Source organism: Symphalangus syndactylus, chromosome 13 (genome assembly GCF_028878055.3).
Source record: "Symphalangus syndactylus isolate Jambi chromosome 13, NHGRI_mSymSyn1-v2.1_pri, whole genome shotgun sequence".
Taxonomy (NCBI): Eukaryota; Metazoa; Chordata; class Mammalia; order Primates; family Hylobatidae; genus Symphalangus; species Symphalangus syndactylus.
This window is the reverse complement of record NC_072435.2, coordinates 86396155-86423074: the sequence shown is the minus strand read 5'-3', so window position 1 is coordinate 86423074 and position 26920 is coordinate 86396155. Positions and strand designations below refer to the sequence as shown.

Genomic DNA, 26920 nt, shown 5'->3' with positions numbered 1-26920 from the left:
AAATTGGTAGATAAAACAGTGCTATGATCAATTTATTGACGTGTCCAACAATATAAGCACAATATGATATGAGTAGTGAGTGTTAGGGACTTCAAGTATAAGAAAAAATTAGGCATCATTATTTATCCAATTACCAGATACAGTTTTGAGAGAATATGCGAGGAAGGAGTTTTAGACGATCAGCAGAAGTTTGAAGGAGTTTCTGTACAAGAAGAAAGCAAAGGCAGAACAAAATAAGAGACAAAAATACGAGTTGGCTAGAGTGAAAAAAACAGCTGAAACAATGGAGGATAAGGACAAGCTGGAGGTACCGACTTTTGGGTCTCTTTCCGCTGATTAGAACCTTACTCACCAACTCCCTGACTTCACCTTAAGGTTTCACTGGGAATGAGCTGATGGTGAAACCAGCAAGGTTTTCAATGACTATTTAAGCAACTGTTGGCATAAGTTTAAAAAGGAGACCATAAAAAATGAATATTATTAAATTTAGATTACTAAAATATTTTTAAAACTTTTATTTGCATAAGTTTGCCTTATAGCTACTTTTTTAAAGGATGAAACTTTCTTCCTGTCATCTCAACTTCCTGTACATTTAAGTATAATTGGAATGCTTTTTTAAAAAACCCTTTATATCCTTAAGTAAGTGACATCTAGTGTCCACGACATTCTCATTAAATCTGGCATTTGTAATAATGTGTTGTTTCTTGTCCCAAGACTCCTTCTAAGTATGTTTTTAGGCAGTCATCATCTTGACAATCTCTTTCTTTCTACTTCAAAGTATACATCAGATGAATAAAGAGAGTTCATTAGAGCCTTCAACCATTCAGAGGATGTTAAACAGCTATTTTTCTCTTACTCTTTCATTCATGATCCTTTCTATCCTTGTTATTTTGCAAATAAACATCATAATTTCACCTAGCAAAGCCACACCTAAGGAAGGAGAGAAATGGAAATTTAGCAAGGATTAAAACAGAAAGAATTTAACAGAATCATGTTCCCTGTATGTGCTTCATTATGAGTGGTACGTGTTGCCTAAGAGTAATTTTATACCTATATATAGTGGGAAAAACTACATAATTGTTCTATAAAATAATGGAAAATTAAGTGTGGTAATGCCAACATTTAATATATTTTCTTTGAATTGAAGCTTAATAAGTTGAGTAAGGAAAATTTTTTTAATTAAAAATCAGCAAAAATTGTCAAAGACTGAAAAAAAGCAAACACTTGTTTAGCAGTTACTATATATACTAGTAACTATTCTTAGTACCTTATATACATTAACTTATTTAATTCTTATAACTATTCTATGAGGTAGTCACACTTGATACCTCCTTTAAATGGGCACAGAACGGTTAAGTTACATGCTCATAGTCACAGGCCAAGTAGGACCCGGAGCTTGAGGTTCTAAACTCAGAATTCTGGCTTGAGTATGTGCACTAATAATTGCCTATAAATATAACAGTCACCAAAAAAGTCTTTAGAACAATATTTGGTACAGTGTAAGACCTACATAAACGGCTTTGGAGAAAAAAAATCATATTAAAAGTCAGGTTTTAAAAACATTTAACATAATACAGACTTTTCAGATCATGTTTAATACATTTAATTATATCACACTTCCAAATGTTCCTCCATGGATAGGAATTGAATATCTCCTTTGTGATTTTCATTAGGCATCCACAATTTTGGATGTCTTGTAATGATATATGTCACCTCACTCCACTCAGCTGGCTCTGGCTTTTCCCTGATTTTTTGTTTGTTAATGTCAATTTTTTTATGACCTTAACTCCCACAAGTTTTTGAACTTTTGATTATTAATCGCAATGTGTTAGGATTGTGTATCAATTAACCAATGCATCTTTCAGGATTAAACGATTATATTACTTAATAAGAAGTTTTAATTCATCAAGTAATGTGAACTATATGAGGATATACATATATTAATTAATCAGCTATTACCTTTAGAAAACACTCTTGCATTTCTGAGACTAAAAATACTCGCTTTCCTATTATAGGACCCCTTTTGCCCCTCCACATTCTCATATATGCAAAACATATACTACAATTGAAAATGCAAAATTAGACCTTAATAAGTTATTTTAAGTTCCTTATAATTAGTTAATGAAGTGGCTTGAAATAATAAAACCATGTGGTTTTGTTAGACATATAGATAATTGAAAAAGAATAAAATAGTCCAAAAATAGGCCTAGCAATTGTTATAAGCATAATAATAATGAATTAGAGGTAATTTCTTATATAATGAGAACTCAGAAATAAAAATCAAATAATTACCCAAAATATTAACATATTTGTCATATAAAACCTTTACACATAAAAAAAGGCAAAAAAATCAGGAGAAAAATATGTTAAGGCTCTCTGTGTCATATTGACCATATCTTTATTTTCTAAATCAATTATTAAACTATATTAAAATTTAATAAACATGAGAAGTATTTGTGATCAAGCAATCTCCTCTCTCCAAAAAATACAATAAATGGTAGGAAAATAAAAAATACTTTAACCTTTTTAAATGACAAGGAAATACAAAGAAAAGAAATGAGCTACAACATGATATTATTTTGGCTATACTCTTAAGAAACATAAGGTCAAATATTGCAAGACTATGGGAAAATTTTAGTTCCTTGCATTGCTAGTGATAGCATAAATTGGTATCATCCTTTTATAGCGGAATCCATATTCATGATCAATGAAGATGGACTTTTTAGGTTAAAAAGCTGACTGCGGGATGGATGTCTGTGGCATTGATTATTTTCAGGTATCTTGGGTCATTTCAATTGTTAGGAGTATTTATTATTTAAAAATTACATATATATACATGTACATACACATACATACATGTCTGTGTGAGTGGAGTGCATATATGTTTATGTATATATTATATATCTTATTACACTTCCCTTCTCTTCATTCCTGATTTTCAGGTCCTCATATTATAACTTTTTTTTTTTTTTTTTTTTGAGACAGTCTTTCCCTGTCACCAAGGCTGGAGGGCAGTTGTGTGATCTTGGCTCACTGCAGCCTGTGCCTCCCAAGTTCAAGTGATCCTCCTGTCTCAGCCTCCCAAGTAGCCAGGACTACAGGCACCCACCACCACGCCCAGCTAATTTTTGTATTTTTGATACAGACACGGTTTCGCCATGCTGACCAGGCTTGTCTCGAACTCCTGGCCTCAAGTGATCCTCCCACCTCAGCCTCCCAAAGTGCTGGGATTACAGGCATGAGCCACCACACCTGGCCTATAGACTTCTTAAGTAAAGAAACAATATTTACTTAATTATTTCTCTGATTTCTTGCAATTTTTTAGCTTTCTCTGCTATCCCTATGAATGGAATGAACAAACATGCCCTTGTTTTACATGTATGTGGAAGGTTTTGAATTTAAGGAGTTGTTTTTCTTCACTATCTACAGGCATTGATTCTTGTCAACAATAAAATTAGCAAAGTTAGCCCTGGAGCATTTACACCTTTGGTGAAGTTGGAACGACTTTATCTGTCCAAGAATCAGCTGAAGGAATTGCCAGAAAAAATGCCTAAAACTCTTCAGGAGCTGCGTGCCCATGAGAATGAGATCACCAAAGTGCGAAAAGTTACTTTCAATGGACTGAACCAGATGATTGTCATAGGTACAGACATTTTTATAACTTTAAGACCAAAACTCAAGTTTTTACCTTAAGAGATTTCAACCGGGTTTTAAGTGCAGGAAGGTAAATTAGCTACAAGCTACATGCCTGGAGCATATGTGATTTATAAGAACAGGGCAAGAGAAATTGGGATTTTGAATCTGGACCTTACAGTGATGTTTTTATGTATGTCCTTGAGTATCCGAGAATATGGAGAAAAGCCTAGGGCTGAAGTTATCCTACCACATGCACAATATGCAAAGATGAGTTTAAATAGTGCTTAACTACACATATTTTGAGATACCTTTCCATTTTGGGGAGCTGTTGTATTCTAAACACTCATAAATCATTTGCTTTAAAAATATGTTATGGCTGGGCACGGTGGCTCATGCCTGTAATCCCAGCACTTTGGGAGGCAGAAGCAGGCGGATCACAAGGTCAGGATATCGAGACCATCCTGGCTAACATGGTGAACCCCGTTTCTACTAAAAATACAAAAAATTAACCGGGTGTGGTGGCAGGGGCCTGTAGTCCCAGCTACTCAGGAGGCTGAGGCAGGAGAATGGCGTGAACCTGGGAGGCGGAGCTTGCGGTGAGCCGAGTGCCCCACTGCACTCCAGCCTGGGCGACAGAGCAAAACTCCGTCTCAAAAAAAAAAAAAAAAAATAGTTATAATGTTTCTCTAAACATATAGTAAAAATTGTAATTTTATTATTGGCTTATAAAATGCTAGATTGAAATTCTTTAACAAAATTTTAAAATACCTTAGGAAAATAATAAATAACATAAGATGGGAATTGTAAACTTGCTTTAGTTGATTTCTGGACAAACCTGTGTATGCATTTTAAATAATTTTATTGGTATTGCTTTCACTAATAGTCTTTTTCATAAGTCATTATTATTCATAAGTCATTGTTTGTTTGGCTTTTGTTTGTTTTAATAAGGGAAATTTTTATCCCATTTTGCTATTCTCCTGAGAAGCATGCTCTTTAATCTCACTTTTGTTTTTTTGGTCAAGTTGATATTAATCCCTATTTCTTTATAGATTGCTTGCTGAAACAGATACTACAGTGACTAGTAATATCCTAAAATGTCCTCTAAAAGCCTTGCACTTATTACATTTGTAGAACTGGGCACCAATCCGCTGAAGAGCTCAGGAATTGAAAATGGGGCTTTCCAGGGAATGAAGAAGCTCTCCTACATCCGCATTGCTGATACCAATATCACCAGCATTCCTCAAGGTGATAGAAGATTCTCCAAAACACTTTGAAAAATTTAAATTCAAAGGCTTTAATTAAAAAAAAAATCTTGTGTAAACTGGAATTGTCACCTAAGAGGCCAACCTTATTTCCAGCAAATTCTCTATTACTGCTAGTGTTTCATCCAATGTTTATATTTCCAGCAAATTCTCTATTACTGCTAGTGTTATATCCAGTGATTCAGTCTGGATGACCACGGGGCCAACCAGGCTCACTGTAGAGATGGTTAGACTCCGTTTAATGTCTAGTCTAAGACACAACTTAATGCACGTGATTTTATAATATTGTGAAATCACAAAGAAAAAGTATACTTATTTAAAAAATAGCATGCCTTGGTGTTTGTAAAAAAAAAAAAAAAAAGATATATGGGAGTACCTCTGAAATTGATCCAATTTTTACCTTGAGTCTGCAATAGCTTAGAGAATTTTTTTCCTTTTTAAGACACTCCGGTTATTAATATCTGAATGATAGTGGTAGTTGTGTGTTGTGAAGAGTGTAGATTTTGGAGTCAGTTTGCTTGAGCCTAAATTACCATAAAATGGTTCAAAGACTTTGAAAAAGTTATTCATTTGTCCTCTATCTCTTTATCTGTCAAGTGGAAATAATACTGCTATCCACTTCATTGAGTTGTTTTAAAGTTAAATAAATAATTAGAGAAATATTTAGCATATAGATAAGTAGGGAATTAATATAACTCTATATTATGCATTAAAAATGTTCTGAACAATCAGTATGTGTAGGCGATGTACCACACACTTAAGACAGGGCAGGGAATAGGATATGCTACATGCCTTTGGGAGCTTACTCTCTAAAACCAAGCCAGACAAATACACAGCAATGACCACATAGTCACAAGGGTAAGTTCATTGTTCCAAGGGATTCCCAGGAGAGGCAGAAAAGCCAGTCTTTGTGAATTAGAAAAGGCATCAAACCACCAATAATAAATTCCCCTAACTTGCACATCGTCCCTACTCTGGGTTTTTCAGTCTCACCAAAGCCCTCTATATTATCTAGTTTTCCCCTGTCTGTCCCTTTCTCAACTTAGATGCCTTGTTCTTGAGCGCATGCAAAATGTAGGCATTTGGCCACAGAAAACACCAGTTGTCCTTTATTGTTCTTTTACAGAAATTTCAATTCCTGAGAGTGCATATTCCATAGGATGCTTTCTTACCACCCCTTGCCCTCTCCCTGGTCTTTTGAATACAGAGCATGCTTTTGACTTCCTTAGTAGCAACTACTGGGATAGACAGATACATAGATGATAAAGACTGATTTATAATTCATAAAGCACTTTCATGTTGAGTCTCCAAGTTGTTGCATGTGACAAGTAATCTTTTGCTATCCCCAGTGCAGGAATGAGATATTTATATCTCAGATACATATAAATTGGGGATTGATATAGATAGATCTTATTAAAATTCTTGCTGAAATTTATTTCATGCAGCCAGATGACTTACATTTAGCACAATCTCAGACTTTGCTGAACCTCTTAATCCATGCTCCAAAATATCCTTCACTGATACCTTTTATCATTTCATGATCTCTTTTCCTTTACTTTGCTATGTCTTCTATCTATCCCAGGTATCCTTTCCTCATCATTTATAGCGTGCTTTTATTTACCACCACTTAGCAGAAAAGTTAAGTAACTACAATTTATTAAGCATGTATTTAGTTCTGGGTATCATGTCAAATGCTTGTCATGGAGTCTTCTATATGATTCCTACAACATCCTTATATAGTAGTGTCATCATTCCTGTTTCATAAAAGTGGAAAATGAGGCTTAAACAGGTAAAGAAAATTATAATTAAGTTCTTAGAGCTAGGAAGCAGCAGAGATGGAGTTGTGTGGTGCTGATGTCAGAACTCGTGTGTTTAACTATTTCACTCTGCTGGCATATTAAGTCCTCCTTTCTATTCATCGTTATGCTTATCTAATACATGATTCCACCTTGCTTAGGCTGGGATACCTATGCCTGAATATCAGCAACCTCCTGGTGATATTTTCTCCTATCACTTATGGAAATGGAAAGGCAGTAGAAAGTAATGTAGAGACTATAAAAATCATACTTTTAGACCAACCTGGGTGAGAGACCTAACTCAGTCATTTAGTTGTACTGTGACTTTAGGATAATTATTCTGCATTTCTATAACCTCAGGTTTGTTAAATGTTACATGGAGCTATTAATAACCCTGTCTACTAGGATTATTATGAGGCTTACTCTATAGAAGTAAGGCTTGTAATGTACACACAAGTACTTGGCCCAATGTAAACCTCAACATATTTTATCTTAAAAAAGGAAAAGAAAAAAGAAAATTTAAAATAAATAAACAAACAAATAAATAAAAGAACTAGAGTATGGGTTCTTTAACTCAATGCCACAGTGGCAGAAGCTAATGATGCACTTTATAAATTTGTCTATCTCAAACCTATTGCAAAGTTTTTTCCCATAGTCAAACTTCTTCCTAGCTATAACTTTAAATTTGGGAAACTGACATCCCAAAAAGGGAGACACTTTGAAACTAAGTAAGGCTGATGGTTGTGATAGCAATTGGTGTACTAGAGGCACTGCATTAAAAAATATACTTTTTGCATTACTTTGTAATTACTTTGTAACTTTGCATTACTTTGTAACTTTGAGTCTTATTTCTTTATCTGTGAAAAGGGATTAGTGACCAATAATTTATATTTTGAGAGGCTTAAAGGATTTGAAGTAGGAAAAGTGCCAAGGTCAATGTTCGGTGCGTAACAGACACACAATAAATAGATGTTCCTTTTCCTAGCAGCTCTAACACAAAATATGCTACCATAGGAAACTAAGAATCATTTTCAAGTCAAATATGGACTAAACTATTCTATTAAATGGACAATATTGACAGAATTCAGTGTGATGTGATAAAAATTTTAGACAAAATGAAACCTATGGTTTTTCAATTGTGTGTCTTTATAGACAAATAGCCAAGTCTTTCTGCCAGTCAGATGTTCTTTCTACACATAACCAATTTGCTATTTTCTCTGTATCTATTGCTATTAAGTGGAACAATATGTTATTTTAAAAGCTGTATAAATATAATACATCCTCAGATGCTAGGAGGAAATGAAAATAAAATATTTAAAATTTTATATTTATAATACTCAATCTTTGGAAATCACAGCCGTGCAAGTACTATCTAGAGGTTTAGTGGGTACTTTGGATCTAAAATTATTACCCCAGGTGCTCCACATATGGCAGATCACTTGATTATAGACCTCTCCACTCCTCCTGCATAAACATTCTGGATTTAATAGGCATAAGTAAATGTTAGCTGTTTCTACACAGACATTTTGCAAGGTATTTGATGTTTTTATGGAAAAGTCAATTAAGGCTAAGACCAGCACAGCATATCAGTGTTAATTTTTAATGATTCTCATTAATGGAATAGACAATTAAGTTTATACATGGGTTTAATTTATACGTAATCTCTTCATTATGGTTCGAATAGTGACCTTCCCACTTTATAGTTACTATCTTTCATCAACGTCAATTTTAGCCCATTAACAAAGGTGGAAGAGAATAATGAGACTCAGCGTTGACTTCAGTTCTTCTATTCCACAAAAAAAAATCGACTACATGATAGAAATCATCCAGGTTTTTGTTAAAGTCAACCTAAGAGAAAAATAGCAAGGGCTTCCACTACTTCCAAAAGCACACATTATTATAAAAGGGATGAAAAAAAAAGATAAGTAAAGCTGATTCTTTGAAACTGTGTGTCTTTTAGAAAATTGATGGCATATGTCTTCTTTAAGTCTACCCACATTTTGTACTTACAATATTTATCTGCTAATTTAACATCTTTAATTCCACATTCCAGGTCTTCCTCCTTCCCTTACTGAATTACATCTTGATGGCAATAAAATCAGCAGAGTTGATGCAGCTAGCCTGAAAGGACTGAATAATTTGGCTAAGTAATAATATTCTTTCATGACATTCTATCAGAACAATGGCTAGGCATATTACTGCTTATATGATAAGAATTACAAACACGATGATTGATTTTTGACTGTACTACATTTCGCGGCTGTTGTTGTTTCTAATAATCTCAAACTTCAGCATATCCAATTGTTTCTTGAGAAGAAGCTAATGAAATAGTACCCTTACTAAAACCACCAAGATCAGCTTCATATTTTATTAATACTATGCTGTTTATAGATTAGTTATATTTTATACACAAACTGTGTGATTAAATCAGTATGTGCATTTAATATGTTCTAACTTATTTGCATCAAACAGAAGGTTAAGTAAATTATAACACAGTTTCTAGAATTTGAAAATGCATTAAAATGAAATCTACCAAGACGGAGAAATATTGAGCATCACACAAATTACTATTTTAATAATTATGAGATTCTCCAATCCCCTCTTCTCTGAAAAGTTTAAAATAAAATATCTCTGGACATTTAATGTAGATCAACAAAAGAAAAGCTTTTGTTGTTTTTGCTGGCCCTTCTTAACGATTTTTTTTTTTTAATAAGTGATACTAGTACTTGTCCTGGTTTCAAACATAACTTCAATCTGGCAAACGTTTTCATTTGTCTTCAAGTAACACTATGTTCTTTTTGATCTGTACATATTGCTGACTGTCCCTACAGAGAAGCACAGTATCATGCCAGATTTACTCATTCCTGTTTTCATATATAAATTTCATGGTGGATAAATAAATATAAAATATATATTTGAATGTATATATATATGTGTATATATATATATATATATGCATGTGTGTGTGTATAATCAACTCCTTTACTAGGTAAAATATTCTTTGATGGGAAAAGTGGTTTTTGATCCACGAGACCTCTGTCCTTCACAATGCCTAGCATAATATCGTGCACATAATAAGTTTTCAAGAACATTTGTTTATTAAATATACAAATAAATGTTTGAATAAGTGAACAGTTTTTAAAAATAAACTACTAGGAATATTATGTTCCAATACTACGGTAGTCCATAATTTGATGTTGGAACTTAGGATATTATAAGAAATAGGAGACTATGTCCAATCACGTTCTGTCAGATGAATCTCAAAGAGAGTAACTTTGAGCCGAGAACTTAACAATAAATGGACTTTGTCCAGGCTCAGAGAGGTTGGAGAGAGCACTCCAAGAACTGGGAATAGTAAGTGCAAAAACAGAAAAATGTCCTTTCCTATAGACTTGATTAATTACACAGTGCTTGTAAGAAAGGCATCCATGTGTGGTATTTGCTTTCATTTCTGCTTTCTGTTGCAGGTTGGGATTGAGTTTCAACAGCATCTCTGCCGTTGACAATGGCTCTCTGGCCAACATGCCTCATCTGAGGGAGCTTCACTTGGACAACAACAAGCTTACCAGAGTACCTGGTGGGCTGGCAGAGCATAAGTACATTCAGGTAATGCAAAGCCACTGCTTATGTGAGGAATATCCAGACAGCAAGACCCCCACCCCGCTTATGGGATGCTAGGAAGCAGGAAGCACTTCTTAGAAGTTTTTTTTTTTTTTTTCAGTGTCTTAGTTAGAATTTCTATGACAAAATACCATAAAAAATTAAATCAAAAAGCACAATTTACATTAGCTGGATTTCTTTTTTTATTTTTTTTCTTTATTTTAATTTATTTTATTATTATTATACTTTAAGTTTTAGGGTACATTTGCACAATGTGCAGGTTTGTTACATATGTATCCATGTGCCATGTTGGTGTGCTGCACCCATTAACTCATCATTTAGCATTAGGTGTATCTCCTAATGCTGTCCCTCCCCCCTCCGCCCACCCCACTATAGTCCCCGGAGTGTGATGTTCCCCTTCCTGTGTCCATGAGTTCTCATTATTCAATTCCCACCTATGAGTGAGAACATGCGGTGTTTGGTTTTTTGTCCTTGCGAAAGTTTACTGAGAATGATGATTTCCAGTTTCATCCATGTCCCTACAAATGACATGAACTCATCATTTTTTATGGCTGCATAGTATTCCATGGTGTATATGTGCCACATTTTCTTAATCCAGTCTATTGTTGTTGGACATTTGGGTTGGTTCCAAGTCTTTGCCATTGTGAATAGTGCCACAATAAACATACGTGTGCATGTGTCTTTATAGCAGCATGATTTATAGTCCTTTGGGTACATACCCAGTAATGGGATGGCTGGGTCAAATCGTATTTCTAGTTCTAGATCCCTGAGGAATCACCACACTGACTTCCACAATGGTTGAACTAGTTTACAGTCCCACCAACAGTGTAAAAGTGTTCCTATTTCTCCACATCCTCTGCAGCACCTGTTGTTTCCTGACTTTTTAATGATGGCCATTCTAACTGGTGTGAGATGTCATTTCATTGTGGTTTTGATTTGCATTTCTCTGATGGCCAGTGATGATGAGCATTTTTTCATGTGGTTTTTGGCTGCATACATTAGCTAGATTTCAATAAAGTTTTTGATTTAGAAGTATGGAGATGAAACTTTAAGTCTTTTGTAATGCTATTTTTTTTCAGTAGGGGTGGTGGTGTTGGTGGTGCCATAGTGAGTAGGGGGAGTTTGAAGCCACAAGTAAAATAAAAATTCTTTCTTTTTACTGTCATTATTAATTTTAATTTTCAAATTATTCAAGAATCGACTGGGAGGAGCTTCTTTGGTCTAGCTCCTGATTCTTTTTGACATGGCTTCATCATTTTTCTTTATTTCCTCTAAAAAAAAAAATGAGATACGTTTGCAGAATGTGCAGGTTTGTTATACAGGTATACGTGTGCGATGGTGGTTTGCTGCCCCTATTGACCCATCCTCTAAGTTCCCCCGCTCACTCCCTACCCCCTGTTGTGTGTTTTGTTACCCTCTCTGTGTCCATGTGTTCTCAGTGTTCAACTTCCACTTATGAGTGAGAACATGCAGTATTTGGTTTTCTGTTCCTGTGTTAGTTTGATGAGGATGATGGCTTCCAGTTTCATCCATGTCCCTGCAAATGACATGATCTCATTCCTTTTTATGGCTGCATAGTATTCTACGGTGTATATGTACCACATTTCCTTTATCCAGTCTATCATTGATGGGCATTTGGATTGATTCCATGTCTTTGCTATTGTAAGTAGTGCTGCGATAAACATTATGTGTGCATGTGTCTTTATAGTAGAATGATTTATATTCCTTTGAGTATATACCCAGTAATGGGATTGCTGGGTCAAGTGGTATTTCTGGTTCTAGATCCTTGAGGAATTGCTACACTGTCTTTCACAATGGTTGAACTAATTTACGCTCTCACCAACAATGTAAAAGCGCTCCTATTTCTCCACAGCCTCATCAGCATCTACTGTCTCCTGACTTTTTAATAATCGCCAAACTGACTGGTATGAGATAATATCTCATATCCAGCCACAGGGAATCATTAATCTATTTTATCATTTTTGTTTGTTTCATAGACCATATTTTGTGTAGATTCTGAGAATACTTTAACATCTAGAAATTTTGTAATTTTAACTCCTGTATTTGGTTTTATAATCTAATTTTGAGATAATCCCAGTATATGATATGAGTCTAATTCATTTTCTGTATGTGGATAGCAATTGTCCCAATGTCATTTGTTGGAAATAATATTCTTTCTCCAATGAATTGTCTTGTCACTGTTGAAAATCACTCGATCATAGACACTTCTCAAAAGAAGACATTTATGCAGCCAAAAAAACACATGAAAAAATGCTCATCGTCACTGGCCATCAGAGAAATGCAAATCAAAACCACAATGAAATACCATCTCACACCAGTTAGAATGGCCATCATTAAAAAGTCAGGAAACAACAGGTGCTGGAGAGGATGTGGAAAAATAGGAACACTTTTACACTGTTGGTGGGACTGTAAACTAGTTCAACCATTGTGGAAGTCAGTGTGGCGATTCCTCAGGGATCTAGAACTAGAAATACCATTTGACCCAGCCATCCCATTACTGGGTATATACCCAAGGCACTATAAATCATGCTGCTATAAAGACACATGCACACGTCTGCTTATTGCGGCACTATTCACAATAGCAAAGACTTGGAACCAACCCAAATGTCCAACAATGATAGACTGGATTAAGAAAATGTGGCACATATACACCATGGAATACTATGCAGCCATAAAAAATGATGAGTTCATGTCCTTTGTAGGGACATGGATGAAACTGGAAAACATCATTCTCAGTAAACTGTCGCAAGGACAAAAAACCAAACACCGCATGTTCTCACTCACAGGTGGGAATTGAACAATGAGAACTCATGGACACAGGAAGGGGAACATCACACTCCGGGGACTGTTGTGGAGTGGAGACAGGGGGGAGGGACAGCATTAGGAGATATACCTAATGCTAAATAATGAGTTAATGGGTGCAACAAACCAACATGGCACATGGATACATATGTAACGAACCTGCACATTGTGCACATGTACCCTAAAACCTAAAGTATAATAATAAAATAAAATAAAGAAAAAATAAAAAAAAAAGAAAATCACTCAATCATAAATGTAAGGGTTTATTTCTGGACTTTCAATTCTATTACATTAATCTATATGTCTAGTCATATGACATTATTATACCCTTCAATTACTGTAGCTTTTGATTAAGTTTTGAAATTAGAAAATGTAGGTTCTCCAACTTTGTTCTTTTTTTTCAAAGTTATTTTGGCTATTCTGGTTCCTTCGCATTCCATATCAATTTTAGGATCTACTTTTTCATTTCTGGAAAAATATTCTTGTAAGGCTTTGAAACGTATTGTTTTGAATCTACAGTTCATTGGGAAGAATTACTATCTTAATAATATTGAGCCTTCCAAGTCATAAACAAGGGTTATTTATATCTTCTTTTCTTTTTCTCAACAGTTTTTGTCATCTTTAGCATACATGCCTTGCAATTCTTTTACTACATTCATTTTTTTCATTATTTTTGATGCTGTTTTGAATTGTTAACTTTTTTATTTGTTTGCTGCTAATGTATAAAAATACAATTGATGTTTATATATTAAGCTATCCTGGTATTATGCCAAATTTTTTTTAGTTGCAGTAATTTTTGTGAGTTCCTTTGGATATTCTATATTCAGGATATATTATTTAAAAATAGACAGCTTTAGTTATTTTATTTGGATTGTTTTAGGTCTCCCCCTCCCCCACAACCCACCCTTTACATTGGCTGGGATCTCCACTGCAGTGTTGAACAAAGGTGATGAAATTAGACATCTGTGCCTTATTTGCTAGTTTCGGAGGAGGGAGCATTCATTTTACCATTAGTTACTATGTTAGCCACCGGTCTTCTATAGATGCTCTTTATCAAGTTGAGGGAGTTCCCTTCTATTTCTGGTTTACTGAAAACATTTATTATGAATTTTTTTCTTACATGTTTTTCCTGCATCTATTGAGATAATAATGCGTATTTTGGCCTTTATATTTTTGATATAGTGTATTACATTGATATTACTTTGATTGATTTTCATATGTTAAACCAATTTTACAACCCTGAGATAAATCATGTTTGGTCCTATAGTATAAAATCACTTTATATGTTGTGAAATGTAGCTTCCTAACATTTTGTGAAATATTTTTTGTCCATATTCATAAGAGGTATTTGATTACACTTTTTTTTCTTATGATGAATTTTGTCTGGCTTTGGTCTTAGAAAATATTGACCCCATAGAATGAGTTTGGAATCTACTTTTATTTTGTTCTACACAGACTGATACTTACGTCTTGATATTTTCTTCTCTCACTTTCAATATTAACCATAAATCCTCACCAAACACCCCTTCCTTTACTTGCTAATCACTACTGGAATATGTTAAATGACAACAAAAAACTTCCAAAATATGAGAATCATAAACCATACATATAAGTGTTGCTTTCACTTTAATATTCCTTGTTTCTGTTTTTATATGACATCTACTAATTCGCTTTTAAGCCCTTACAAAAACAAAGCCGTTTTCACTAGCACATGAATGTGAATGTCCTAATGGGTAGAGCAATATTTCAAGTTGTTTTTTTTTTGAGACAGAGTCTCGCTCTGTCACCTAGGCTGGACTGCATACAATGGCACAATCTTGGCTCACTGCAACCTCCGCCTCTCCAGTTCAAGAAATTCTCTTGCCTCGGCCTCCTGAGTAGCTGGGATTACAGGCACGTGCCACCATGCCTGGCTAATTTTTGTATTTTTAGTAGAAATGGGGTTTCACCATGTTGGTCAGGCTGGTCTTGAACTCCTGACCTCATGATCCATCCACCTCGGCCTCCCAAAGTGCTGAGATCACAGACATAAGCCACCACGCCCAGCCTTTCAAGTTATTTTCTAAGGGAGTACTTCATAGGTTTTATAGCTCACTTAAGACCTTGCTGGTGGCTGGGTGTGGTGGCTCACACCTGTAATCCCAGCACTTTGGGAGGCAGAGGCTGGCGGATCATGAGGTCAGGAGATTGAGACCATCCTGGCTAACACAGTGAAACCCTGTCTCTACTAAAAATACAAAAAATTAGCCAGGCGTGGTGGCGGGCACCTGTAGTCCCAGCTACTCCGGAGGCTGAGGCAGGAGAATGGTGTGAACCCGGGAGGCGGAGCTTGCAGTGAGCCGAGATTGTGCCACTGCACTCCAGCTTGGGTGACAGAGTGAGACTCCATCTCAAAAAAAAAAAAAAAAAGAAAAAAAAAAGACCTTGTTGTCTTAGTGTTATATTCTAACCTTACTTGTATGATTTCAGAGAAGTTGCTTCTTGACCTACAGAACTCATATCCTCAAAGTGAAGTGTAAACTCATTTCTAACATTCTTTGTATAAGTCTGGTTTTTAGTGACCCTAAGAAAATCTATGGCCAAATTACCATTATCCTAAACATGATTGTAAAACATAATTCAGAAAAAAAACTCTGATTAATTATATTGCACTGTATTCATCAAGTAAAACATATTACATAAAATACATATTTGTTAAAACTTCCTAGGTCTATTTATTGTAAATGCTGTGATATTTAAATATTTAAGAATTTCTTGGAGTTTGTGATTCTTTATTTCAATTCCAGTACTTTATGCTCTCTTTTTCTTTTTCACTACACAGCACTTTCTCATTCTATATGATTTTGTTAAAAGGTGTATATATTTTTTTGTCCTGAAAACATAATATTTCATGTAGACCCAATATAGTCATATAGACCTGATATATGAAATAGCATTTGTTCATTCAACACATACTTATTGAACACCTGGTCTGTTCTAGTACTGGAGATACAGCCATAAACAAGCAGAACCATTCCTGTCTCATGGAGCTTTTACTCTAGAGGAGAGAAACAAACAATATCAAATAAGCATAATATGCTACATATTGATAATACTATGAAGAAAAATATGTAACGTAATTCTGCCCCAGAGAATGGCAGGATGGGGTGGTCAGGGAAGGCCTCTCTGGTAAGAAAAAACGACTTACATGAGGCAGCAAGCCTTGAAGACACCTTAGAGATTATTCCAGGTTGAGTAAACAGTGTTGATAACTTAATCACGCTTTGTGCATTAGAAGAGCAGCAAGTAGACCAGATGATTGGCTTTTACAATAAGAGAAGAGGAGGTCAGAGTAGAAGGGTGTCAGATCATGTAGGATTTGTAGGCCCCTTTGAGAACTTTAGATTTTATTATTCTGCATGAGATTGGAAACCGCTGGAGTTCTGAGGCAAAGAACATATAATTTGGTTTACTTTCTAAAGCAATTGCTCTGAGAGCTTAAAAAAAGAATAAAATTTAGGAAGGCAAAAGGGGAAGCAGGAATAATAATCAGGGCAACTTCAATCATTTGGAAAGAAACAATGGTGACTTGGACAAGGTTGTAGGAGTAGACATGGAGAGAAGAACTTGATTAAGTGTACATTTTGAAGGCTGAGCTAGCAAGAATTGTTGTTGATTATGTAGAGAGCATAAGAGAATTGGAGCTCAAGGATAATGACAATGTATATAGGCTGAGCATCTGAAATGATTGGTATGCAATTTACTGAGATGGGGAAGACAAGACTAAAGAAGGGAAAAGCAAATTTTCTTTCTTTTTTTTTTTTTTTTTTTTGAGACGGAGTCTCGCTCTGTCGCCCAGGCTGGAGTGCAGTGGCGCGATCTCGGCTCACTGCAAGCTCCGCCTCCTGGGTTCACATCATTCTCCTGCCTCAGCCTCTCTGAGTAGCTGGGACTACAGGCGCCCGCCACCACGCCCGGCTAATTTTTTTTTGTATTTTTAGTAGAGACGGGGTTTCACCGTGGTCTCGATCTCCTGACCTCGTGATCCGCCCGCCTCGGCCTCCCAAAGTGCTGGGATTACAAGCGTGAGCCACCGCGCCTGGCCGGGAAAAGCAAATTTTCAAAAGGAAGGGAGAAATCAAAAGTTTAATTTGAGAAGTAGTCAGTTATTCAAAGTGGGGTCTGTCGTGGTGGCTCACACCTGTAATCCAAGCACTTCAGGAGGCTGAGGTGGCCGGATCACTTGTCAGAAGTTCTAGACAAGCCTGGCCAACATGGTGAAAACCCATCTTTACTAAAAACAAAAATTAGCCAGGCATGGTGCGGCTACTCAGGAGGTTGAGGCAGAATAGCTTCAACCTGTGAGGCAGAGGCTGCAATGCACTGAGATCATGCTACTGCACTCCAGCCTGGGTGACAAAGCAAGATTCCATCAAAAAAAAAAAAAAGTGAAGGATTAAAAAATAATAAAAAGAATAAAATGTTTACCTGAAGGGCCTCAACATATTTAGAAAATAATAATTATTTTCTATCGTTTCATGTTGTAGGTTGTCTACCTTCATAACAACAATATCTCTGTAGTTGGATCAAGTGACTTCTGCCCCCCTGGACACAACACCAAAAAGGCTTCTTATTCGGGTGTGAGTCTCTTCAGCAACCCGGTCCAGTACTGGGAGATACAGCCATCCACCTTCAGATGTGTCTATGTGCGCTCTGCCATTCAGCTCGGAAACTATAAGTAATTCTCAAGAAAGCCCTCATTTTTATAACCTGGCAAAATCTTGTTAATGTCATTGCTAAAAAATAAATAAAAGCTAGATACTGGAAACCTAACTGCAATGTGGATGTTTTACCCACATGACTTACTATGCATAAAGCCAAATTTCCAGTTTAAGTAATTGCCTACAATAAAAAGAAATTTTGCCTGCCATTTTCAGAATCATCTTTTGAAGCTTTCTGTTGATGTTAACTGAGCTACTAGAGATATTCTTATTTCACTAAATGTAAAATTTGGAGTAAATATGTATGTCAATATTTAGTAAAGCTTTTCTTTTTTAATTTCCAGGAAAAAATAAAAAGAGTACAAGTCTTCTGTAATTCATTAAACAGTTAGCTCCTTTGAGATAAAGTCAAATGCCAAACACTAGCTCTGTATTAATCCCCATTATTACTGGTAAAGCCTCATTTGAATGTGAATTCAATACAGGCTATGTAAAATTTTTGCTAATGTCATTATTTTGAAAAAATAAATTTAAAAACATTTCCTGATTGGTCTAGAGAACTGATGTTTCAATTTACTCCTCTGCTGAATAAATATTAAAACTATCATGTGACTTCATGTAATCAGGCTGAACATTTCTACAATTACTAGATGTATTAGACATAAGTATTTTCTTTAGTTAAACCACCAATGTTAAAAATGTTTTCTGTGGAATTTAGAAACAGCTATCAATGCAGACAATTTAACAAGCCTGGGGATGATTTACTTACAGTAAACATTTATCAAATTGTACATTTGTGCTATCAACAATTAATAAGCAAATATGTGAAAATAGTTTTTGTCTTCTATGAAGTTGGATATTTGATGGTTAAAAGCCCTATAAATCATAGTTTCATATGGGAAAAAATAATTGAAATACTACAGGGTAAATTTAAATAATTGATTAAGTACAGCAAATAATTGAAATATGGTGGAATAAATTTTATCACAGAAATATATGCAAGGTATAGTAGTGGCTCACATGAGAGGTAATCATTTCTGCTAATAGTAGCAGGATGAGTGCAGTGGAACATGAAAAACTTGAGGAGATAATGGTTGAGGTGGGTTTCCATAGATTCATAATAGTTCAAGAGCAAGATTTGGTGGGGAGGCACTATTCAAGACAGGGACTAAGTTCAAAGTCAAAGAGGTATGCCGGGACACATCTCTGACAGGTTGGCATAAAGGAGGCTTAATCAAATTATTTTTCTTCTTCTGAAACAGAAGCAATAATTTTCATTTACATTTGACATATCCGGAGCTAATATTAACATTAGGGAAAGTTACTTTTTTCCATCTTTCTACATTCTTGCAGGACCATAAAATCTGAATTTTCCAGTATTTGTAATAAGAGGGAGGAAATCTCTCTTTTTCTTCTCTTTTTCTTCTCCCAAGAGATCCTCCTCTCATGACTACAGTTGAATGGGTGGTTTCTATTGGAAGACATTCAGGAATTCAAGGTGCATGTCCACAAATGGACATTTTTTTGTTGTTGTTCAGAGCAGGACCTTGAATGATGCATGATGCATCCTTCTTTCTGTTGTAATCATGAATAATGCACCCTTCATGCTATAGCCTTTAATGATTCACCCTTCTTATTGTAACCTTGAATGATTCACCCTTTATGGTATAGCGTTGAGTGATGCACCCTTCATGTTGTAGCCTTCAATGATGCACACTCCATGTTATAGCCTTGAACGATATACCCTTTATGCTGCAGCCTTTCTCTTATGGGGAAAAGCCTGCAGATATCCTGCTGCTTAACTGACAAGTGTGGTGAGAAATAAGTAGAAATCTAAAGAGGGGAAGACCATTTTGGACACTTAACTGTAAAGCAGATCCAACACATTTTTCCAGTAGTCAAGCTACTTCTAATTTTGTTCAGTATCAAAATGAGAGACAGGCCTGATTCTCCAGCACTCTTAAGTGTCAACACAACTTCCCCCCATGTTTATATATATATACACACACATATATATCTTTATATATATATATCTTTTTTTTTTTTTTTTTTTGAGACGGAGTCTCGCTCTGTCGCCCAGGCTGGAGTGCAGTGGCGCGATCTCGGCTCACTGCAAGCTCCGCCTCCCGGGTTCACGCCATTCTCCTGCCTCAGCCTCTCTGAGTAGCTGGGACTACAGGCGCCCGCCACCGTGCCCGGCTAATTTTTTGTATTTTTAGTAGAGACAGGGTTTCACCGTCGTCTCGATCTCCTGACCTTGTGATCCGCCCGCCTCGGCCTCCCAAAGTGCTGGGATTACAAGCGTGAGCCACCGCGCCCGGCCTATATATATATCTTTTTGTATATATACATATATATGTATCTTTATTTCCTTTGAAATAAAGATAAATATATAGCTGATTTCTTTGGCTTCAACACTTACTATTTGCATGACTAAGGGAAGTTAGTTAACCTTTCTGTGACTCATTTCCTTGTCCATAAAATGGGAATATTAATTGTACATGTCTTATGGATTGGTGTGTGCATTCAGTTAGCGAGCACAGAATATAACTTTTAGATCAAAGTAAAGTAAATGGAACGGGCTCAACTATGGTTGTTGCTGCTGCCATTGTTATTACAGGCACACAGTTCGAACTATAATCATTTCAAGGGAAATTCTTATGTGTCAGGTCTGGATCGAGGTCTGAGATTCTGCATTTCAAACAAACTTCCAGGAATGCTGCTGCTTCTTGGTCCACACTTGGAGAAATAAGTCAGCAGAGAGTCCTCTCGTTTCCTATTATACCATGTCTGTCTTTTGTCTCCTGGTTGTTGGCCTCTGTAAGGAAGTCACAGCTGCTATAATAAAGTACCAAAAACTGGGTGGCTTAAAGCAACAGAAACTTATTCTCTCACAATTCTGGAGGCTAAAAATTCAAAATCAAGGTGTCAGCAGGGTCAGATTCCTTCCAAAGCCTTTAGGAGAGGACCTTTCCTTGTTCCTCCTAGACTTCTGGTTAGATCTAGGTGTTCTTTGCCTTATGGCAGCATGACTCTAATTTATGCCTCCATATTCATCCTCACATGGCCTTCTCTCTCATGTGTTTGTGTCTTTTCTCTACTTCTATGAACACGAGTTATACTGGATTAAGGCTCACCCTAATTTAGTATGAACCCATCTTAACTTGATTATATCTGCAAAGACTCTATTTCCAAATGAAGTCTGACTCACAGAGGGGTTCAATCTTGAACATATCTTCTGGGAGGAGACACAACTTAATCATTAATATCCACTTTCTTTTTTCCTTATTAAATGTCTAATTTTTTTTGTTTTCATTAAAACTGTTGTTCGATTATGTGTGCTTCACATAAAAGGTTGGAAACTTATGAATTTGTCTCTGGCCTCTCCTGGTTGGAAAAGCCTCTGTTGTACATTTATGCTAGCCTAGGCCATACCACTTTCTGTCTTCAGGACAGCCATCTTAGTTTATTCAAGTGACACAGATTTTCCAGAACACAGTATTCATGATCTTTTAAAGTGTTTCTCTTCAAAGACTTTGATCTGGCAATAAATGTTACTATGCAATTCTCATGACATAAATTAGGCATAACTTGGATCTCCTCTTCTTCTGCACATTCGTTTGTCTGAATCATCACTATTATCTTTTTTTTTATTTTCCTTTACCCTTCTCCATAATGCTTTTCCAAGAAACCATTTTATTCCACAATTTTATTGCAGAGGCAGCTGCAGGATATCATAATCTTATCTTTATACGAAGGCAGAAATGCCTAATCCCTCAGGTAAACTAAAAATGTTTTATACAGTCATTTCTCATTCATCCAATGTTCCAGGCAGTCCCAGTCCAAGACTGCCCCTTCACACACACAACAACTCTTCATAAGACTTCACTGTCCTTCAGACTCTCCTGCAGCAGACATTCGAGGTTGCTGAGTCGACATTGCAGTCATTTCACTCTTGATTTTGCTGCTCAATTTTAAATCCCCACACTTATTGCTAAAACATTCCTTCTAGTGGATCTGTTTATGTATGGGAGCACACCATCCGTCACAATTACTTCAAATCACAGGTCTGTGACAGACTGTCAATTTCACACTACAAAGTATGATAGTGGAAAACAAAGTAAAATCAAGAAAGGGAGAACACTAAACTTATTAAAACCATATACAAGCATAAACGTTCAGGAAACTAAAACAACCTTCAAAGAAGTTGAACAATTTTGAGCCAAAAGAAAGGTCATATGCACACCCTACTCCAGTATAAGACAACCAGAAAAGGACTGGGTGAGTTGCCTCCTGAGTATTATGATTGCCACCAATCACTTAGGCATTGGAGATCAGGAGACTCTTCCCAGGCCACACAATCTGTAGTGACTGTGAGGGCTGAATGAATGCTTTCAGGCCATCAGGATCAAGCATAGAAACACAAATCAATTTTCAAATACACTCAAAAATATCAAAATAATCCAACTTTTTTGTCTTGATCAGATATATCTACTAGCACATATTGCTTTATTTTTTCAGCCAATATTTATTAATAACCTACTGTGTGCTTGACAATGTTCTAGTGGCAGAGACACAGCAGTGCATAATGCCTTGCCCTCTGAAGCAGATGTTGCAGCAGGAGGAGACATTCCAGGACATGACAATTAAAGTGGAGGAATGTCAAGCAGAACTGGGGAATAAGGGATGTGAAGGGGGTGAGACTTGCTATTTTATATAGGATGGTTGGAAAAAGGCCTTATCAGGAGTGACATTTGAGCAGGGAGATGAAGAACTGAAGGGAGCAAGCCAAGAAAAGAGGCCCTGAATTTGGAAAATACATGACAGGTTCCAACAAGAGCGGAGAGGACAAACGTGAGCAGAGTGAAGTGAGCAAGAAGAGATAATATATGATACAAGGTCAGAAAGGTAATGACAATCGCATCCTGTAGGACTTTTTAGGCTATTGTAAAGATGAGCTTTTACTTTGAGTAAGACAGAGAGCTATTAGAAGGGTCTCAGCAGAGGAGTGACTTGATTCAACTGTCTTCGAGAGGACCCCTTTGCATGTACAGACTGTAAGGTAACAGGAATAGGCCAAGAGAGAATATTTCGGATGCTAGTGCAATAATCAGGTGAGAGATGATGAAGACTTTGACCTGGATAATAGTAGAAAAATTGTTGAGAAGGGATCAAAATACGGGGTTTGTTTTGATGGTAGAGAGGCCAGGGATGGCTGAATGATCAGATGGGGCATGAGAGAGAAAGAAAAGAAACAGAGATGACTTCAGGAATTTTGGCCTGGGCCACTGGAAGGATGAAGTCACCATTTACTGAGATGGGAATGACTGGGAGGTTGAGTTGGAAGAAGTGAGAATCAAATGTCTGGTTTTGAATCTGTTCTTTTTGAGATGCATATTCAACTTCCATATGGAGGTGTCAAGGAGGATTTAGATCTAGAATTTTGGAGTTCAAGGGAAAGGGTTGAGCTGTAGACATAAATTCGAGAGATGCCAGAATATAGATTGTGATCCTTCTTTATCGGCACAGAAATGATTTGACTTTATCCAAACTAAGCAATCATACTGTACATGTTAGCAACACATTTTACAGGGCCAATTTGGCCTTTTGCAATGTTCTGTGGTTTCTAAGATAAATAAACATATTATATGTTTCCCTCTGGATGCCTTTGCTATGATCCTGTCAGCATTTCCAAAACAGTTCTTGCTTGAACACCACCAAGGAAAGAAAAAAACCTCTTGAGAAAGAAATCATTGTTTTTTTTTTTAAATCCCTGTGTTTTGACTTATGAGTTTAAAACTTACAAAAACAGTCTAGTTTCTGTTTTCTTCAAGAATTCACATTAACAAAAGTGTGGCTTGGTGCCTGTTTTGAATGTGAGTTGATAACTTGCTGGTGGTTTGACAGTTATAAACAAACAGTCTTACAGCATAAAGAAAGCATATTCCTGAAACTGCAGGAGGTCTCAGTGAGCCTCAGGCACTATACCAGCATGTTTAACTAGAAAATCATGAAAACACATACAACTTCTATAGCTCAGGCCATTTTCTTGTGGAATTGTAGCATAAAATGACTCCTTCTAATTCTGTAAAAGTTTGTATTGATGACTAGTTTATAAAGCACCCATATTGCCACTTGGTCTGACGATGATATGTGAAAAATATAAAAAATTTCTTGAAGTAATTTATTTTTCCTCCTCTTTCCACAAAACCAGGTATGTGTGTGTGTGTGGTTATCCTCTTCCAATCTTAACATGTTTATATGAGAGAAAATAAAATTTTAATTTAACATTCATTCATTTACTCCACTAATTCACATATTTATTGAGGACTTAGAATATGACAGGAACCATGCTAGGTCTAGAGAAAATAGAAACAAAAAATGTATACTTTCTTCCCTCTAGTAGATAACTTTGGAATGTGAAAGTGATATATTTCAATAAACTTTAAAATTGAACAAAAAGACAATATCTGAGAAGGTTCTGAAAGGAAATGAAAGTCAAAAGTATTACATACCCGTTCATGATTAAAAATTATAATGTTAAACAAATTTCCTGTGGCTGTCCTGACTTCAGGAAAAACATCTGGAACATTGTAAGAAATACCAGGCCACCTACAAATCACAAGACAAAGCTTTTACTGAGGTTCAGGAAATGATAAATAAAGCTTATGGGACCAGATGTTTCTGGATGCTGTTATTTTGATTAAGATGATTCTTCTTTCACACCATCTGGATTGATAGATTAAAAAAAATCATTCCTTCCTAGCTTCAGTGACTCCTATTGATAAGTATACTAGAGATATATCTACCTAAGATAAATGCTAGTAGTACTAGAGTTAGTAGTTTTTTGAAAGGGAAAGTTAGTTCAAAAACTCAAACTACTCATGAATGGGCTGTACAATTTAGTCCAGGTTTAAAAATTACTGTCATATTCACAGAGCCTACATTTTTTCCCAGACACTAACATCCACTTTTGAATTCCTTTCCCAGAAAGAATGTCTTAGGTGTAGTTGGCAAAAGATGAAAATCAGGTAATAAAATGTAAAAGCAATCTTTTCACAGGTTTCTAGGGCACCTTAATCTTGGTCCTTTGTGACTCTCAGAAATAGTAAACTTATTTCAGTTCTGTATCCATTCTCTGAATTTCTTTCAGTACCAATAATAACAACAATGGCAACGTTACTTTGCACTTATATGGCAGCTTTTGGTTTACAAGTGTATTCACTGATATAATCTCATTGCTGTTTCACAATCAACAGTGCTATAGGGTTATTTTATGATAAGAAAAAGAGAAAGAATAAATAATTTAAGAGGGATTTGATTAATAAGCGACTAGTGCTATGAGATTAGATGTAGACTTAATCCATTAGCCAGGGGAAACAGAGTTGAGGAACTAACAGAGTTAGGGAAGAAAAAGATTTCTTTTAGTGGCTCCGTGTTCTTTGTGGCACGCCCTCTACTCCTCCACTCCCTTACTCCCTCTCTCTCTCATTCATGCCTTCCATCCCCCACCATGCACAGAGATTCATATCCTTGCCAGATGAAACGGTTATAAAAAGCAGCTCCGGCTCAGGAAAGGAGATATCTGGAATGGGCTTCAGCTGTTGTCTAGCACAGACCAGGTCTCAAAGCTGAGAGACAATGTGCCTGGGGCTGTAAGCCTGGTGCAGGCAGCCTGGGTGGAGGCCTGAAATTTAGCTGCAGACTCTGATCCAGCTTCTCTTGAGGCAGTACAGAGCAGGCATTAAGAATAAAAGACAACAAGGTTTTGCTCCTGTCATAGTATTACCTAGTTGCTTTGTAGTCTCAATTATATAATCACTTTTTAGTATCTATAAGTTCTATATTTTCATGTGCTTTAATGATGGCAAGCATTGCCCCTTGTTTCCATATTTAGAACTTCTTTGAGCATTTCTTCTGGGACCAGTCTAGGGGTGACACATTCCCTTAGCAACTTGCCTAGGAAAAACTTTAATTCTTCTTCATTTATGAAGCTCAGCTTAGCAGGATATAAAATGCTTGATTGGCATTATTTTTTCTTTCAGAAAGCTAAGAATAGGCCCCCAATCTCTATTGGTTTGTAAGGTTTCTGCTGAGATGCTCACTGTTAGTGTGATGAGATTTCCTTTATAAATGATTAGATGTTTCTCTCTAATGGCTTTATTTTTTTTTCCTTCACATTGACTTGGGGTAGTCTGATGACCATATGCTTTGATGAGATTTGTCTTGCTGAGAATCTTCCAGGTGTTTTCTTGAGCTTCTTGTATCTGGATGTCTAATTCTATAGCTATACGAGGGATGTTTTCCTGAAATTTTCCATCGTATACATTTTCTAAGCCTTTTATTTTTTCTTCTTCTCCCCCAGGAATGCCTATAACTTGTAGGTGTGGATGCTTAACATAATCTCATATTTCCAGAAGTCTTTGTTCATTTATTTGATTTTTTTCTTCATTTTCATCTGAGTTAATTAAAAGGACGAGTCTTCATTATTATATCAAAAAGACACTCGCACTTGTATGTTTATTGTAGACTATTCACAATAGCAAAGACATATAGAATTGACCTAAGTGTCCATTAATGGATAATTGGATAAATAAAATATGGTGTATATACACCATAGAATACTATGCAACCATAAAAAAGAATAATATCATGTATTTTTCAGCAACATGGATGGAGCTGAAGGCCATTATTCTAAACAAAATAACTTAGGAAGAGAAAATCAAATAATGCATGTTCTCACTCAGAAGTGGGAGCTCAACAATGAGTACACATGGACACACATAGTGAAATAATAGGTAGTAGAGACTCCAAAAGTGGTGAGAATGAGAGAGGGGTGAAGTTTTAAAAACTACCTATTGGGTATAATGTTCACTCTACACGTTACAGGCACACTAGAAGCCCAAACCTCACCATTATGGAATGTATCCATGTAACTACCTAAATCTATAAAAATAACGATTAAAAAAAAAAGAGAGAATAAAAGCCTATGGTCAACCTGACCTAGGGTAGTCCTTGTTTTGGTGTTCACAAGCTGTGAGACATTAGGCATATCAAAATGAGAAGCAATAATAAGGTGCCT

The 26920-nt window shown here is 36.0% G+C and overlaps 1 protein-coding gene across 2 annotated transcripts in view; it reads left to right on the top strand.

The window, feature by feature from the left end:
• The window catches only part of DCN (decorin), a 38630-nt gene extending 20455 nt beyond the window's left edge, over nt 1-18175 (top strand). For both annotated transcript variants that reach the window (XM_055238286.2, XM_055238287.2), the window contains exons 4-8: nt 3430-3643; nt 4768-4881; nt 8748-8841; nt 10162-10300; nt 17665-18175. In XM_055238286.2, coding sequence (XP_055094261.1) covers nt 3430-3643; nt 4768-4881; nt 8748-8841; nt 10162-10300; nt 17665-17859 — 756 coding nt within the window. In that variant the 3' untranslated portion in view covers nt 17860-18175. The remainder of the gene's footprint in view (nt 1-3429; nt 3644-4767; nt 4882-8747; nt 8842-10161; nt 10301-17664) is intronic.
• Nucleotides 18176-26920: the final 8745 nt, after the last annotated feature.